This window comes from Temnothorax longispinosus, chromosome 10 (genome assembly GCF_030848805.1).
Source record: "Temnothorax longispinosus isolate EJ_2023e chromosome 10, Tlon_JGU_v1, whole genome shotgun sequence".
In the NCBI taxonomy this organism is placed as follows: Eukaryota; Metazoa; Arthropoda; class Insecta; order Hymenoptera; family Formicidae; genus Temnothorax; species Temnothorax longispinosus.
The window spans coordinates 11,537,998-11,552,725 of record NC_092367.1 but is presented as its reverse complement, the minus strand read 5'-3'; the positions used below and the strand labels follow the sequence as shown (position 1 = coordinate 11,552,725).

Genomic DNA, 14,728 nt, shown 5'->3' with positions numbered 1-14,728 from the left:
AACTGTCGAGAGTAGCTCTCGAGATTGATTCTGACACTGTCCATTTGAGAATAATTTTTCTGACATTGTACTCTCGCGAGCATCTCGTGAGAATCCAGAGAGTATTCTTTCGGAGAGTTCTCTCAAAACCGTGTCCACTTACGTATTTTTTTAGTCGATGTCTGAGAGTGGTGACATCATAATGTCGCGTAAACGAAAAAAACTTGCGGCTGCTATAGTGGATAGCATTATTTTAAAAGAAAAAAGAGTGTTAAATAACAACAAAAAGACCTTCTGGGTCGATCAATGGATTGATTGCAGGTGCCGGATCTGCTCTAATTAGAGAGCTTAAGATTGAAGACTCCCAACAATTAAAAGTTTCCACAGACTTACAAATTGTGAAGTGGAATACATAGTGCGATATTATTATTTAATTTTCAGTTTGCGAAATACCTTGATGTTAGATTTTTACATGTAAATATTTAATAATTTTTTTTTTTTTAAATGTACTTAATTCGCGATGTAAAATTAAATGTATTTAATTTCAGCACTGTAACTAAAACGTGCAAAGTATGTAAAACTAAAGTGTAACTAATTATTGACCAAGTAATTAGAAAATGTATTAAAAATATTCTTATCTAATTCTTTAAATTATGAATTTTTTTCGCACTTTATTCGCAGAACATAAAAATTTTAAAATTTTTTTATTTCTGTCACAGTAGTATTCTACAATAGTTCATGATTTCCGCATTATTCAATAAGTTCCTTTGTGTCAGCAAAGGAACAAACTTTTGCCATCTCGGTTTTTACTCTCAACATGTAGCTCTCAAAATACGAACAGCGTTCGAGCTTGGCGAGCTGATCTCCGAGAGTAAATAACGTCCTGTCGATTTGCGAGTAGGTCTTGATAAAAGTTCGCTCGCCGAGAGCTGCGATTCATTCTCCGTTAGGTACTCTCCAGGAATGTGTCCATTTGCGAGAATCAATCTCGAGAGCTACTCTCGAGAGTTTTACTCGCAGGTGGACACGCACCATTAAAGTTATTCTAACATAAACAAAAGTTAAAGTGAAGCTTGGTAAACCTCGTAAACTTTGACATGCAAAATAATTAAATTTACTAAAATTAAATGTTTCTATTACACATAATTCAAGCTAAACTAATCTAAGGCGTAAGACCCTACGGCAATGCCTATGCAATACGTGTGCTACCTGTTACTACGTTTACGCGAGCGCGCTTACTTCTGTAGTAACTTACGATAATTCACTCGTTTACGCGGAGTAAATTATTGTAAGTTACTACAAAATCCTGTTTACGCGAAGGAATTATTGTAAGTTTAGTATGGGCTGGCTCTAATACTTTTCGCCGCGGTGTATAACATCTGTCGCTCGACGTTCGCCGCGCCGCGCCGCGCCCCGCTCGCCACTCGTCTCTCGACCCCCACCGCACGCCGCGCGCCGGGCACCGTGCCAGCCCAGCCAGCCGCCGAGGCCCGCCTTTATCGCTCCTTGTGCGCTCATTCGCTCAGACGTTTTATTTAATAACTCGTTAACTATTGCGAATTTTGCAAAATGGTACGAGACTTTTCTGTTCAGTTTGACCCAATCTACCCCCCGTATTCGGGTGGTTACTTTTATATCAAACACCCTGTATAAACAGAAATGAAAATTCTTTTAGGTATTGAAAAATACTCGAAAAAAATATTCTGATGAGTTGAAATGGTAACAATTTTATGCTGCCATATAACGTTAGTACCATATAATTTTTTTTTTAACTGAAAATGTTATTTATAAAAAGAAAGACAGATTTTATATATAAGTTTCCTAAGCTTAAATAAAATTTTATTTTTATACATAACTAGCTTGATATATCCGTGCTTCGCTATGGTATGTGAAGATTCTATAATTTCCCCGAATCTAGATTTACTCCTTTAGGGCAAAATCATGAATTATGTTTTTAAGCATTTATACGGGTAATTTTTGTAAGCAAAAACCAAGTCGATATCGGGCCTAAGAGATATTGAGGAATCCGTGAAAACACATTTTACCCCTTTTGCTAAAAAAATTAAGAAAAAAAAAAAGATAATAAGACTCGATGTTGACTAGTATTAACGATGTTTGAGTCGTACAATCGTAGACAAAAGTAATTGAAATTAAAAATTCCGGAATATCTTTGTTCAAAACTCATCGAAAGGCTTGAAAATGTATCAGATGGTAGCCAGGGCCAAAAATGATCATCTGGAAAAGTATTTTTGATTGCTGAGCCATTTTTTTGGCTGAATTTGCGAATATTCTATTTTTCTTTGGCTAACTTTTGGAAGTGAAAATGCTCTGCATATGTAACTTTAGAAAAAAAAAAAAATACGTTGGCAAGCCTCGCGTAAAATAACCTAACCTAACCATTTACTGATTATCAAAGCAGAATTTGACAGTTCAGGTTATGTAGTTGTTGGTTGTGTTATTTATTTTATCACCTTTTACGATGCCGTTCAATCAAAATGTGTATATCTAATAATGTTTTTAAGGGAATATTTTAGTTTATCCTCGGATGAGATAATGTTTTTAAAAAACCTTGAAGGTTAACTCGATACTCACAGAATGTGAAGAAATGATAGAGAATATGAAGCGAGAGACTGAGATAGAGAGATCAGTTGTTTGCGACGTTGCCGCTCTTACGCCAATGCTTGATTGATACTTCTTGAGAATAGCCGAATTTCGTGATACTTTAATTAATTTCTCGAAAACAAACGTCCTAAAAGTTCTGAAATTTTAATAAGTTTTTCTTTGATTAATATACTATACCCTTAAAAAAAATTGATCAAGGTCTACAACCTGGTTATTAGTGTATTTAACTGGTTTAATGAAAAGAATGTAGTTTCCCATAAGAACACGTGTTAAGGTGGTATGTCCATATAACCTATGAAAACAGATCGATGCAGTTTTTTCAGTAAAAGTAATTAAGCAACTGACGAATCTTCATGCTAAATTTGAAATGGATTGACCGTGTAGTTTCCGAGATATTATTGTCTAAAAATATGCTTTTTTCCCTATCTTAAGCATTGCGTTTATGGCGGACGACGCGTGAGAGACCGTAATTTTGAGATAAATTGATGGTAGTAAATTATAGAAAAGACAGATCAGGTTGAAAATTAGAATAAAAACAGAGGAGTGTCTTCCGAATCATATGGTACCAAAGCCAACAATCTCAACCGTATAGAATGTTCACAAAATTAGTTAAAAGACATCGATTTCAGTCCATTCCTCACTGTGATCACAAACTTCGGATATGTGGCAACGTCGCGCTTTGAATTCATAACGCGAGTTGCATAGGTTAAAACGCGGTTGTTCGTTCATGATATAAAAGTAAATGTTGCACTTAAATAAAATTAACCTCTAAGTTTATTGCTCCGAACGATACACGTGCAACCATTTGTTTACATGAATGTTGCGACGTTGCCACATCTGAAGCTCTTCTGTACTACGCTAAGAAAATTGGACTATTTTCATTCGCCTCTTTTTTATTATTGATTATTTATTCGATTTGTGATATACAATCATTTTGAGAAATTCATTAATGAATTTAGTCGACTATGAAAGTGTATGAAATTAGAAGTTTTAAAATGAGGTTTATTTTGTCTCACATAGTCGCGAATAAACCACCTTAAATTAAAATCGCGATATTGAGCGCCCTAATTAATTTCAAATTTTTATGGAAGCTGTAGGAAGTCTTAAAAGAACATGCTCATCGATGAATCAATTTCTGATATTTTTTTAATTCTCAGGGATCGGACTCGATCATCCTTAAGAACTAGTGCTAAGAACTTTGTTTAATGCTTGGCTACATTCTAACATCAAGAGATACGGTAGTGTCTCGCGCCAAGTACACGTGCAGCGCGAGACACTATCGTACATTTATGCGAACGCACGAGTTTTTAGTATGTCCTAAATACATGATTTTCTTATACGGTTGCATTTTCTGACGTAAGAGTTTGCTGGCGCCCAGCAGATGCATTGAGAGCGTAAAGGGGAGTTTACACACGCAATGATTAGTGGCGCCAATCGACTAACGTCAGTAAAAATACAAGTGTAAACTTGATACAAACTGGCGCTAGTAATGTGGCGTTTACTGGCGATTATTGGCCAAAGCATATAACCTCAAAATTTGAGGTTATATGCTTGCTGTCATTTACTGTGTGTTTAATAAATGTTAAATATTTTTCATATTACACGCCAATCACTGTGTAAACACTTGTGAGTTTATCAGTCGGTTGCTGGCGCCAATGAATGCCAGTCAGTTGGCGTCACTAATCATTGCGTGTGTAGTGTGTAGCGACTAAGAGAGTGAGGGAGCGAGAAAGTGATAGAATGAGTGAGACAATGAGAGTGAATTGAGAGAGTGAGCAAGCGAGAGAGTGTACGGTGTATATTTGTATATTATTTATTACGCAGACGTATGAGTTTTTAATATATGTATGTACGTGTGCGCTTAGCGCTTAACGCACTCAGTAGTTATAACCTAGAAATGAATAGTGACAGTCGTGACAGATGTCCAATAGTGATAGTGATCAATAACATACATTGACCGCAGGAAGCTGACGCCGAGGCGATCTTTAAGAAGGAAGGTATATCCAAAGTTGCACACGTACGTACATATATATGCTGTCTTGTAAAAGTTAAAGAGAACGAGAAAGTGATCTGTAGCGCAATTCGTATTATAGGCAAATTATGCTAAAATATTAGTTGAATCAAGTCTATTATTATGATAGACGTTGATTTTATACCTTGATGTCTGGAAATATTAATTTTTCACGAAATTAGCAATAATAAAATAAATTTTGGTAAATATGTAGTATAACAGCACCCTCTCCGATTTCTTTGAAATTTTCAAATTTTGTGTAGTAAAAAAGACCCAGCAAACGAAAAAAGATTGAAAAGAATTAAAACGGGATTGCCAGGAATTCAATTAAGGACTTTCCGAATTCCATTCTGTCCAAAAAAGGGATTGAAATAGTTTCAATATCATGGAATTCCTTATTTTGGAAAGAATTTGTCTTTTTTGAATCCCATCCAATTCCGACACAAAAATATTATACCACTGAATGCCAGGTTAGGGATTGGAAAGTTTCGTGATGAATTCCATTGAATACCATTGATTCCGTTAACGAAATGAATACCACTGAATGCCAGGTTAGGGATTGGAAAGTTTCGTGATGAATTCCATTGAATACCATTGATTCCGTTAATGAAATGAATACCATTGAATGCCAAACTAGGAATTAAAAATTTCCGTATTGAATTCCATTGAATTCCGTCTATTCTGACAATAAAATGAATACCATTGAATGCCAGGATAGGGATTGAAAAGTGTCCGTGTTGAACTCTGTGGCGGTACGCGCCACCAATAGTACACGCCCGCGCGGTATCTGCATTACCGGCAGTTCGCGTCGACGCCGCTAGGCGTCGCATCGCCGGGGCATCTTCTCGAGTTCAAAGTTTCGTCTCGACCGCTATGTAAAGGGACCCCCTACGGTGCCTGACAGATCTTACAAATCTCATTTTCGGGCTAATTGCCCGTCGGCAGTAGTGCGTGTAATGCCCTTAGACATACACAAAAGCTCACCGACGAACAACGGCGCTTGGTCGCCCAACGGAGGCGCGAGACGTTTTCTAAACCATCTAATGCCATGCAATTTTATAACCTTTACGGATTCCATAGGATTGGATGGAATTGAAATTTTTCTTTTTTGGATTCCATGGGATTGGACCATCTCATTTCGAATCCCATCTAATTTCATCTAATTCCGCCAAAAAAGGGATTCAAAAGTATTAAAAAATTTCAATATCTTTTAATCCTTTTGCGTTTGCTGGGGATTCTTTGTTTGTTTCTGTAAACTAAACTATCTTTATTGCTTATTCCTGCAGGGTTTGCAAGGCGTTTTTTCTTAGGAACGTTACCCAAACCTCCACAATGCTACCCTTTTCCTCTCACTTTAATCCTTTGGACAAAGGTTTAACGTCTCTTCCGAAAGACGGAGCCCAGTTTCCATCAAGGGAGATACCTTTTCTCCGCTAGATGGGTGGGGGCAGCGTTTTTCTTGAGAAAATTCTTGAGAAAATTCTCAGTGGCCTATCGGGATTCGAACCCGGCTATTGCAACCTGCTCCGGATTACAAATCTGGCGCTTTACCCACTAGACCAGCCGTCTCCCCTTGTTTGTTTCTATAATTAATATTTAAAATATTATGATGTTAGTAAGTAAAGGCCGGTTTTTACACGCAATGATTAGTGGCGCCAACTGACTGGAATTCATTGGCGCCAGAACCGACTAGCAAACTCACAAGTATTTACACAGTGATTGGCGTATAATATGGAAAATACTTAACATTTATTAAACACACAGTAAATGATAGCAAGCATATAATTTCAAATTTTGAGGTTATATGGTTTGGCCAATAACCGCCAGTAAACGCCACATTACTAGCGCCAGTTTGTAGTATCAAGTGTTTACAAGTTTTTACTGGCGTTAGTCGACTGGCATGGATTGGCGTCACTAATCATTGCGTGTGAAAACCGGCCTTAAGGAAATGATAATTGAAACGATAATTTAGGGATATGTATTTCGCTTCTTACTTTAATTAGATCGTACTGTAAGAGAAATACGCGACGTCTTTAAAAATTCAAAGCCGAACTACTTCTGACTCTAATTTAGCCACACGCGTTGATCCTAGCGATGCGTTCCTTTTTATTAATCGCACGCTCGCGATAGTTGGATAAATCGATTAAAGGCGCGCGAACGCATATCTCGGGATCTTGCTTTCTACAGTACTATGCTATTTACAACTTCAACATAGTATCTGATTGATATATTATATTTAACTAGCATGCCCCGCGGCTTCGCTCGCGACCTCATATGCATGGCTCTCATACGCGTAGCTTTTGCTATTTTGCTATTTAGTCTCTACTCAAAAAGAATAAATACCGGGTCAAAAAATAACATTATAGGAAGATTCGGTCAATTATTTCCCGAAAGCGACTTTCGATATTGATTAATTGATTAATATTTAACATATGAATTTAACAACTTATTTAGTCTCTACTTAAAAATAATAAATACCGGGTCAAAAAATAACATCACAGGAAGATTCGGTCAATTATTTCCCGAAAAATTGAAAAAAAGATTGGTAACGAAAAACTGTACACTCTATAACACTTCCCGAAAAATTCTACTCCTATTTTATATACTTTTGGTAAAAATTTGGTCAAATGGTTTTCGAGATCATAGCAAACAAAAAAAAGGGTACAAACTCTGTCTCTTTATTATAATATAGTAAAGATAGTATAGAAAAATTTCATAACCGATTTCCAAAAAGATATCGATTCCCAAAAAGATCAGTAACGAAAAACTATACAGTTTACAGCACTCCCCGGGAAATTTTACCCCTGTTTTATATACAATTCTTTAAAATTCAATCAAATATTTTCCGAAAAATTCGAAAAACTTCTGATACCGGTTTCCAAAAAGATCGGTAACAAAATACACTTTATGGCACTTCCCGGAAAATTCTACCTGTTTTATATACAATTCTTTAAAATTCGGGCATTTCTCTAAAAATTAGAAAAGTTAAAAAAACCGGTTTCCAGAAAATCGGTAACAAAAAACTACACTCTATAACACTCCCCGGAAAATTCTACCCTTATTTCATATACTTTTAGTAAAAATTTGGCCCATTGGTTTTCGAGATCATAGCGAACAAAAAAAAGGCTACAAACTCTGTTGCTTTATAATAATAGTATAGATATAGATAGAACAAATTAATAATAGTTCTTGCTTGCAGTTAAAGGTATGTGATTGGTAATGCGAATAGGTGGCCCAAATATTCGAAAAAATGTTTTGGGATAAAAATTTAAAGGATCACAATTAAAACAGACAACAGTTTGTGATTTCAGTTAAAAAAAGCAGAGAATACTCTGTATTTATGCTTTCTACTATTTTCTGCTTTAACAAAGATTATAATTTTTAAATATATAATTGAATGAAGTTGTAAATAACATACGATCTAATAATAAGAAGCGAAATATATATCCATAATCTATTATTTCTTTACTTACCGACATTGTGATATTTTAAATATTAATTATAAACAAACGGAATAAGTGATAATTTTCTTTTTGAGGATCTTTTTTACAAAATACACAAAATTTGAAAATTATTAATTTTCAAATAAGTAGTAATTTATTTTTGACAAACTATAATTATTTTAATAATATTTAAAAAATTTATTTCTACTAATTACCAATTTGAAAAAAAAGTTAATTTATTTTTACCTAAATACTATACTTATTTTGACGTAACTAGAAATTTTTCTTTTACGAATTACCAATTTTTTAAATAATGCGTAATTCACTTTTATCTAAATATGATTAATTTTTGCGTAATTAGTAATTTTTTGACTAATTACTAATTTGCTAATTCAATAAAAATTGAATTTGTTGTTATTGCTAATTTTGTGAGTAATTAAAAAATAAAAAATGAAAATTTTTTGTCGATTCCTGCTTTATACTACAAAACGCGTGATATCAGTACAAAATTACCTTTTTCAAAAAAGGTAAAAAAGGTAATGCAATGCTGTAAATCCAAAAATCTAACTTAATGGTAGTAGCTTTACTTTTCCTTAACAAAATTATTATATCACAATATTACCTAATTTAACCTAAGTTATATGTATTTCAAAGAAAGATGTGAAATCTTTAAATTGCGCCAATTGCAAAGAGAATATATATATTGTTTTGAAAAATAATTGTTGTGCAACTACTTTTAAAAAATAAAACCCAAGTGGTACATATCTTTGTGTTCCCATTCAAGGGTCTTCCTATTCCAACCCAAGTGGTAATAGATTCTTAATTCTCCTTAACAAAATAATAATATTACAAAGAATTATTTTAATCACAAATAATTAAACAGGTAACAGTATAAAATAAAAATATTTAATCAAAATAAAATAAATTTTTCTTGTAAAAAACTTGGTTGCTTGTAAAAACTTGTAAAAAAAGTAGTTACACAATTATTTTTCAAAACAATATATATATTCTCTTTGAAATTGGCGCAGTTTAAAGATTTTTCATATCTTTCTTTGAAATACATGTCACTTGGGTTGAATTAGGTTTGGTTTACATGAAGCTTTTATTTCATTTCTTCTACCTCTACGATGTAGTTGTGTTCGGTACCGATTCGCTTATAATTATTGCCGGGACCCACTTTTTACTTTCTAGGCGATGATCACATACCATACATTTTTGTCCGATTTGAAAAACGCTTCTCTTCCCTCCGTGATTTTTTTTGTCTTGTTCGCGCTTAACTTCTTCCAATGGACTTGGTCTTAGCAGTGAGAAACGGTTTTGTATATCTTGGCCTAGTAGGAGTTTAGCCTGCGTCACTCATCCCGTTTTAGGCGACTTTTGGCGATCGTTTGGTATGGTTTGGTACATATACCAAAGTTGCTATCGGTAGTTGCTATTAGTTCTGGTGCAGTTTGCTACCCTTTGGTTCCTTATACCAGAGTCACGCAAAAAATCGCCATTTATGCGGCGTGGTATGATAGTCTATCAAGAATAAGTTTACTGCATAGTCGAGGGTATGCCCGCTTTTCACGATGCGCTTTATGTGTGATTTGAAGGTGACAAAACGTTCGGCTGCACCGTTGGTGGCCGACAAGTGCGGTGGTGTAAAACTGTCTCGCGTCAATTGTTATGCAAAAATTTTTGAATTTTTTGCTCGTAAAAGCAGTGCCGTTGTCGGTCACCAGGTGGATTGGATAGCCGAAAGTTGAGAACAAGAATTTTATTTTGGTGATCGCTGTCTCGGATGACAGATTATTTACTATGGAGACTTCGGGCTATTTCCGTCCGTCTTCGTTCTTGGTTAACGCTCGACTCCCCGTGTCTCGCGCGATCGGTTAGGTCGTGCCGCTCGCTTCGGAATCGACCTTTTGTCCACAAACAATAATAACACCGAATACCGAAGATGTAACGGTCGTATATTGGATGGACTATTTTGATCCCTACACTACTTTATTTTCTAAAATACAAAAAATTGATATTTTGATTGTTTCAAATAAATCCTTTCTTTGAACTTTGTTGCAGCATCAACGCAAGTAGTACTGACGGTGCAGCAGAAACCAGTGACGTCGAGCAACGCGGCAGCAGTAGCAGCGATAGCAACAGTGACCACAGCAACAACAACCTCTGGTCTGCAAGTCGGGGTAGTCGGCGCTACGAGTCAGCAGCATCAACGTCCGGTCAGTCTGTCGGCGGCCGGAAACATGTCTCCCTCGCAACCGACGACCTCTCTTCATCGAGCGTCCACCGCACCGGCGGGCGGTGCTCCGTGTAACACTCGAATTACGGGCCCGCAACCAGTTGACGTAAATATAAAGTGTAAAATGTATTAATTGTCCTTTGTTTTTCTGCGCTTCTGCTTCTTATGCAGCAAGATCAGGAATGAAACCAAAGCGTAGGCGATTAGGAGCGTGTACAAATATTTTAATTCACATAAGAACCGCATGATTTAGAAATTAATATTTAATAAATATTAGTTATTTTTATATTAAACGTGATAGAATTGAAAATAATAACATAGTAACAAATACATATACAAAATTACAAGTTTCTAGATTTTTTGTTTATGAGAAAAAAATCACAAAAATTGTCTTTTTCATTTTTGAGTGAATCCCTTAAACTTTAAATGTAGAATATATCCATATTCCATATTTTTTGGAAATTTATTTTTCAAAATGACTGTGCCATTTACTATTATTTCTAAGAATTCTATAATTTTTTAATAACAAAATTAAAACTTATTTAAAGATAAATTAAACTATGTATAAAAGTTCTAAAATTCTCAAAAGCAATAGTGTGCGGATAGTGGACATTTAAAAAAATATATAATTTATATTTTTCTCTTCTTATATATTTTTGCAACACGGAAAATACTTGCATGTGAAACTACTCGACTTGAATGTCAAAAAGATCCAACTAAAAAATAATTTTTAATCATTGCAATTTGCAGTGCGTGTAACTTATTTTTTTTCGAAAATACCGCTTATTTGAAGAAGAAAGTGGCGTTGGAAAAAATTTTCTAGTTACTATCGTTGGCTGATAATATTTTTTACAGGATTTTTTGAGTTGGTCTTTTTTACGAAGAGCAGACTGAGATAATCTCTACAACTAATTATCTGAAAAAATTCTTTTTTGAAAATTATGGATAAGAATGTTTTAAAGTAATTAGAATTTAACTCGTTATAAAAGAAAGTGATTTTATCAAAAAAGCAGCCAACTGTTTGCTGTATATACTTCTAAAGAAAGGCTAATCTACAATGTGCTCTTTGCTTTCTGTTTCCTGCTCTTTGCTTGTTGCTTCTCTGCCTCCTTACGCACTATTTTACCGACAATCGACAGAATTTGTCACTAGGTGCGTTCGGGGAGGGGGGGGGTTTGAAAGTTTCCTCTGGGTGAGGGAGATTACTGTGCCTTATACCCGATTGGGTAAACTGACACAAAATTAAGCCCAAAATAAACAACTCAAAACTTGATACACAACACCTTATATAACTTTGCCGATCTTTTTTAAAAATTTAAAAACTATATATATTATATTCCAATCTCTTCTCTTAATAAGATAATTGTGTGTATTTATCTCCGCAACATATCCCTCCGTTCTGAGCTCTTCATCCATATTCACCCTCAAATCATTATATCTACTACATCGTTACAAAATGTGATCCAAATTCTCACGCTCGTAGCCACATTCGCACCTTTCTTCATCCACATAGCCCTTTCTCTTTAAGGAAACTCCGAGGTTGTAATGGTTGGCTTTCAATCTATTGATAAGAGTCACGAAATATCTCTCAGCGTTAATTTTACAGAACCAAGGCCTCAGTGCCTGTTTGTCGTAGAAATTCTCAAAATAGAAGATACCCTTATATTCGGAATCTCTGATTGGTGATTCCTGAGTAGAATCCCATGTCTCTTTCCTGGCATATGCCATCAGGTCCCCGACGGGCACCTCGATTCCAGAGTCACCCTTCTCACGCGCAGCCTCCTTAGCAAGACCATCGGCCATTTCATTCCCAGCGATACCAACGTGAGCCGGGATCCAGACGAGTACGACTCTTCTATCGTAGTTCCTCTCCAAACTATACAGATGAAGTCTAGCCTCCGTAATGTAGCGATTCTTATGTACATTTAAATGATTGTTGCGTATAGCCTCAAGAGCCGACTTACAGTCAGACAAAATCATAATATGTCTGTCTCTGTGGTCCCTCTGAAGGACCATCAATTCCAAAGAGGACTTAATGGCGAGCGCCTCAGCGGTGAAGGATGAGCACACTTTAGGAAGCCTTTTATATGCGATTTCTTGGTCACTAATAACGATACTACCGCCAGTAGCGCAATTTGACTCATTATATGACCCTCTGTAAAAATAATCTCCGACGAAGGTCTTACGTTATATTTAAAAATTACATCACGGATGAGTACCTCGTCAGAGTACTTGTTATTAGTCTTTCTAAATTCTTCAATTGAGGTGTCAACCACAGCCTTGTATGTGTGTGCATTGAAAGACCCTTGAAAAATTTCGAATTTTCTAGGTTGACCTATTCCTACCCTGAATGGGATGTATTTCTTCCAAACAAGAGACAGTAGGGACAATTTTTACGTTGGCTGACGATAAGGGGCAAAGTTTCCCCTTTCGTAGAGTCGTTGCAGCTTGTGACACAAGCCAATGTCGTTGTATGCAATAGTCTTGCCGACGAAATTCCTAGCAAGCATCTCGGCCCGATCTCTAATCAGTCTCACCTTGGCTTCCGCAACGATAACATTAGGGTGCTGTTTTTGTATCCCAAAGCCGTGCGAATACCCATATATTGAGTTCTTTCCAGCTTGAGCGGATAAGCACTTTCCCTGGGATAATATACAAAATTGCCGTACGCAGTTATAGATCTCACCAGACTCTTGTACACGATAAGAGCCGTGTTAACCTTTATGCCCTTCGAAACCTTACATAAATATTTCAAAACGGAATTTGCTCTATTAACCTTTCCTCTCACTTCTTGAACCTGGCGATAAAACTTGAGGCCGTTATCCAGCCAGATTCCAAGGAATTTTCCCTCCCTGATGTTAAATACTACACAATTCTGAACCTGCATACTCAGAGTTCTGTCCAAGCCGCCGCATTTTGAGAATTCCACAAGAACCGTCTTTTTCGGTTCAACATCCAGACCGATCTTACTCAATTTTTCGGCGATCTGATTAACTGCACGTTGAAGGAGAAGCCGATTACGCCGCCGATTAGGGCCGGATACATAAAGTTCAATGTCATCAGCAAACTCTATGGCTTTCATACCCTCTGGTAAATCAGAACACAGACCTTCAGTGAATAGAGAATAATTGCTGGACTCAGAACGGCACCCTGAAACGGGAGCCTTTTGAAGACAAGACGATCAACAAATTCTCGTGAATTGTACCGTTCTCAGGTAAAGCCATTTATTGATAAATTTACGTATACCTGTAGGGCAATTGAGTGCCTTCAATTTGTCCACCATGATGCGGTACGCCACGTTATCGTACGCTGACGAAACGTCCAAAAAAGCCGCCAAAGTATATTCACCTACGCACATAGATGCCCGGATGTCCGAAGTACGTTTGACCAAACGGGAGCAACGTGGCTTTAATATCTCCATCCACCAAGACGCGAAACTGTGACCAGATCGTTTTTTTTTTTTTTTTTTTTTAATTTTGTTTATAACTTTTCTGTAGATCTGCTCCTGATAATCAAATGAAAAAGAAATAGGGTAGTGATCGCTGCCCCAAGTTTTCTCCAGCTGCTGATAGTCAATTCTATTTATGACACCTTTGGTTCCAAATAATAGATCCAGGTTGGAATCCCGCTGACCACGAAAGCCCACTCTGGACTTCGTGTCGACATTGACACAAAAAAATTTTTTATTGTTCATAGTATTGAACAATATCTCACCATTACCATTGGTAAAATCACAATTTTAAACAGTATTATGGGCGTTCAGGTCACCCAGGATAATGGTGTCCTCGCTGTTTCCAGCCAAATCGCACAAAGACCGGAGATCCCGCGGGACGATAGATTCCTGTAAATGTCTGTATACCACTATAATGTTCAAGTTGCGGTTAAAATTTTTTGTTCTGATACCCACTGTATCATAACCAAAAGGAAGGATGTTAGTGTTACGCATAATTTTAAACTCAATGTGAGACCGAATCGACACCGTAACTCCGCCGCTTCTTAGCAGATTTTGGCTGTGCAGAGTTTTGTATCCTGAAAAGTAGACTCGGTTATTGCCAGAACATTTGGTTTCTGTGAGGACAATGATATCATAGTCCAATGTATGCTTGGAGAGCTCGTTCTTATTGCTTTTATAGCCACGACAATTCCAGAATAAAAGCTTGAAATTTAATACAAAGAGAGGTGTGTGAGACCTCTCATTACTTCTTATCTCGGGAAAGCCCCTTAAAGAATCGTTAAACCTATCATCCATATTACGTCTCTCCATTCCCTCCTCTTCGCGGACTCTTGATACGCTTCTCCTATAATCTTTAGTATCACTAGATGTATCGAAAGAGACTTACCCTTTGTCCGACCGTAGTCATTCGTACCGTCAATAGCGTTTAATAAAATATCCCGGGCCTCCGGGATTCTTTGTAACAATTGCAAAATTCTAGCGAT

General features: G+C 36.4%; 1 protein-coding gene across 8 annotated transcripts in view; it reads left to right on the top strand.

Moving 5' to 3' along the window:
- Positions 1-14,728, top strand: part of Rhogef2 (Rho guanine nucleotide exchange factor 2) — a 250,749-nt gene that overhangs the window by 15,389 nt on the left and 220,632 nt on the right. For all 8 annotated transcript variants that reach the window (XR_011734124.1, XM_071791544.1, XM_071791539.1 and 5 more), the window contains one exon: positions 10,117-10,397. Coding sequence is in view for 7 of the 8 variants with exons in the window: in XM_071791544.1 (XP_071647645.1) it covers positions 10,117-10,397 (281 nt within the window). In the remaining variant the exon portion in view is untranslated. The remainder of the gene's footprint in view (positions 1-10,116; positions 10,398-14,728) is intronic.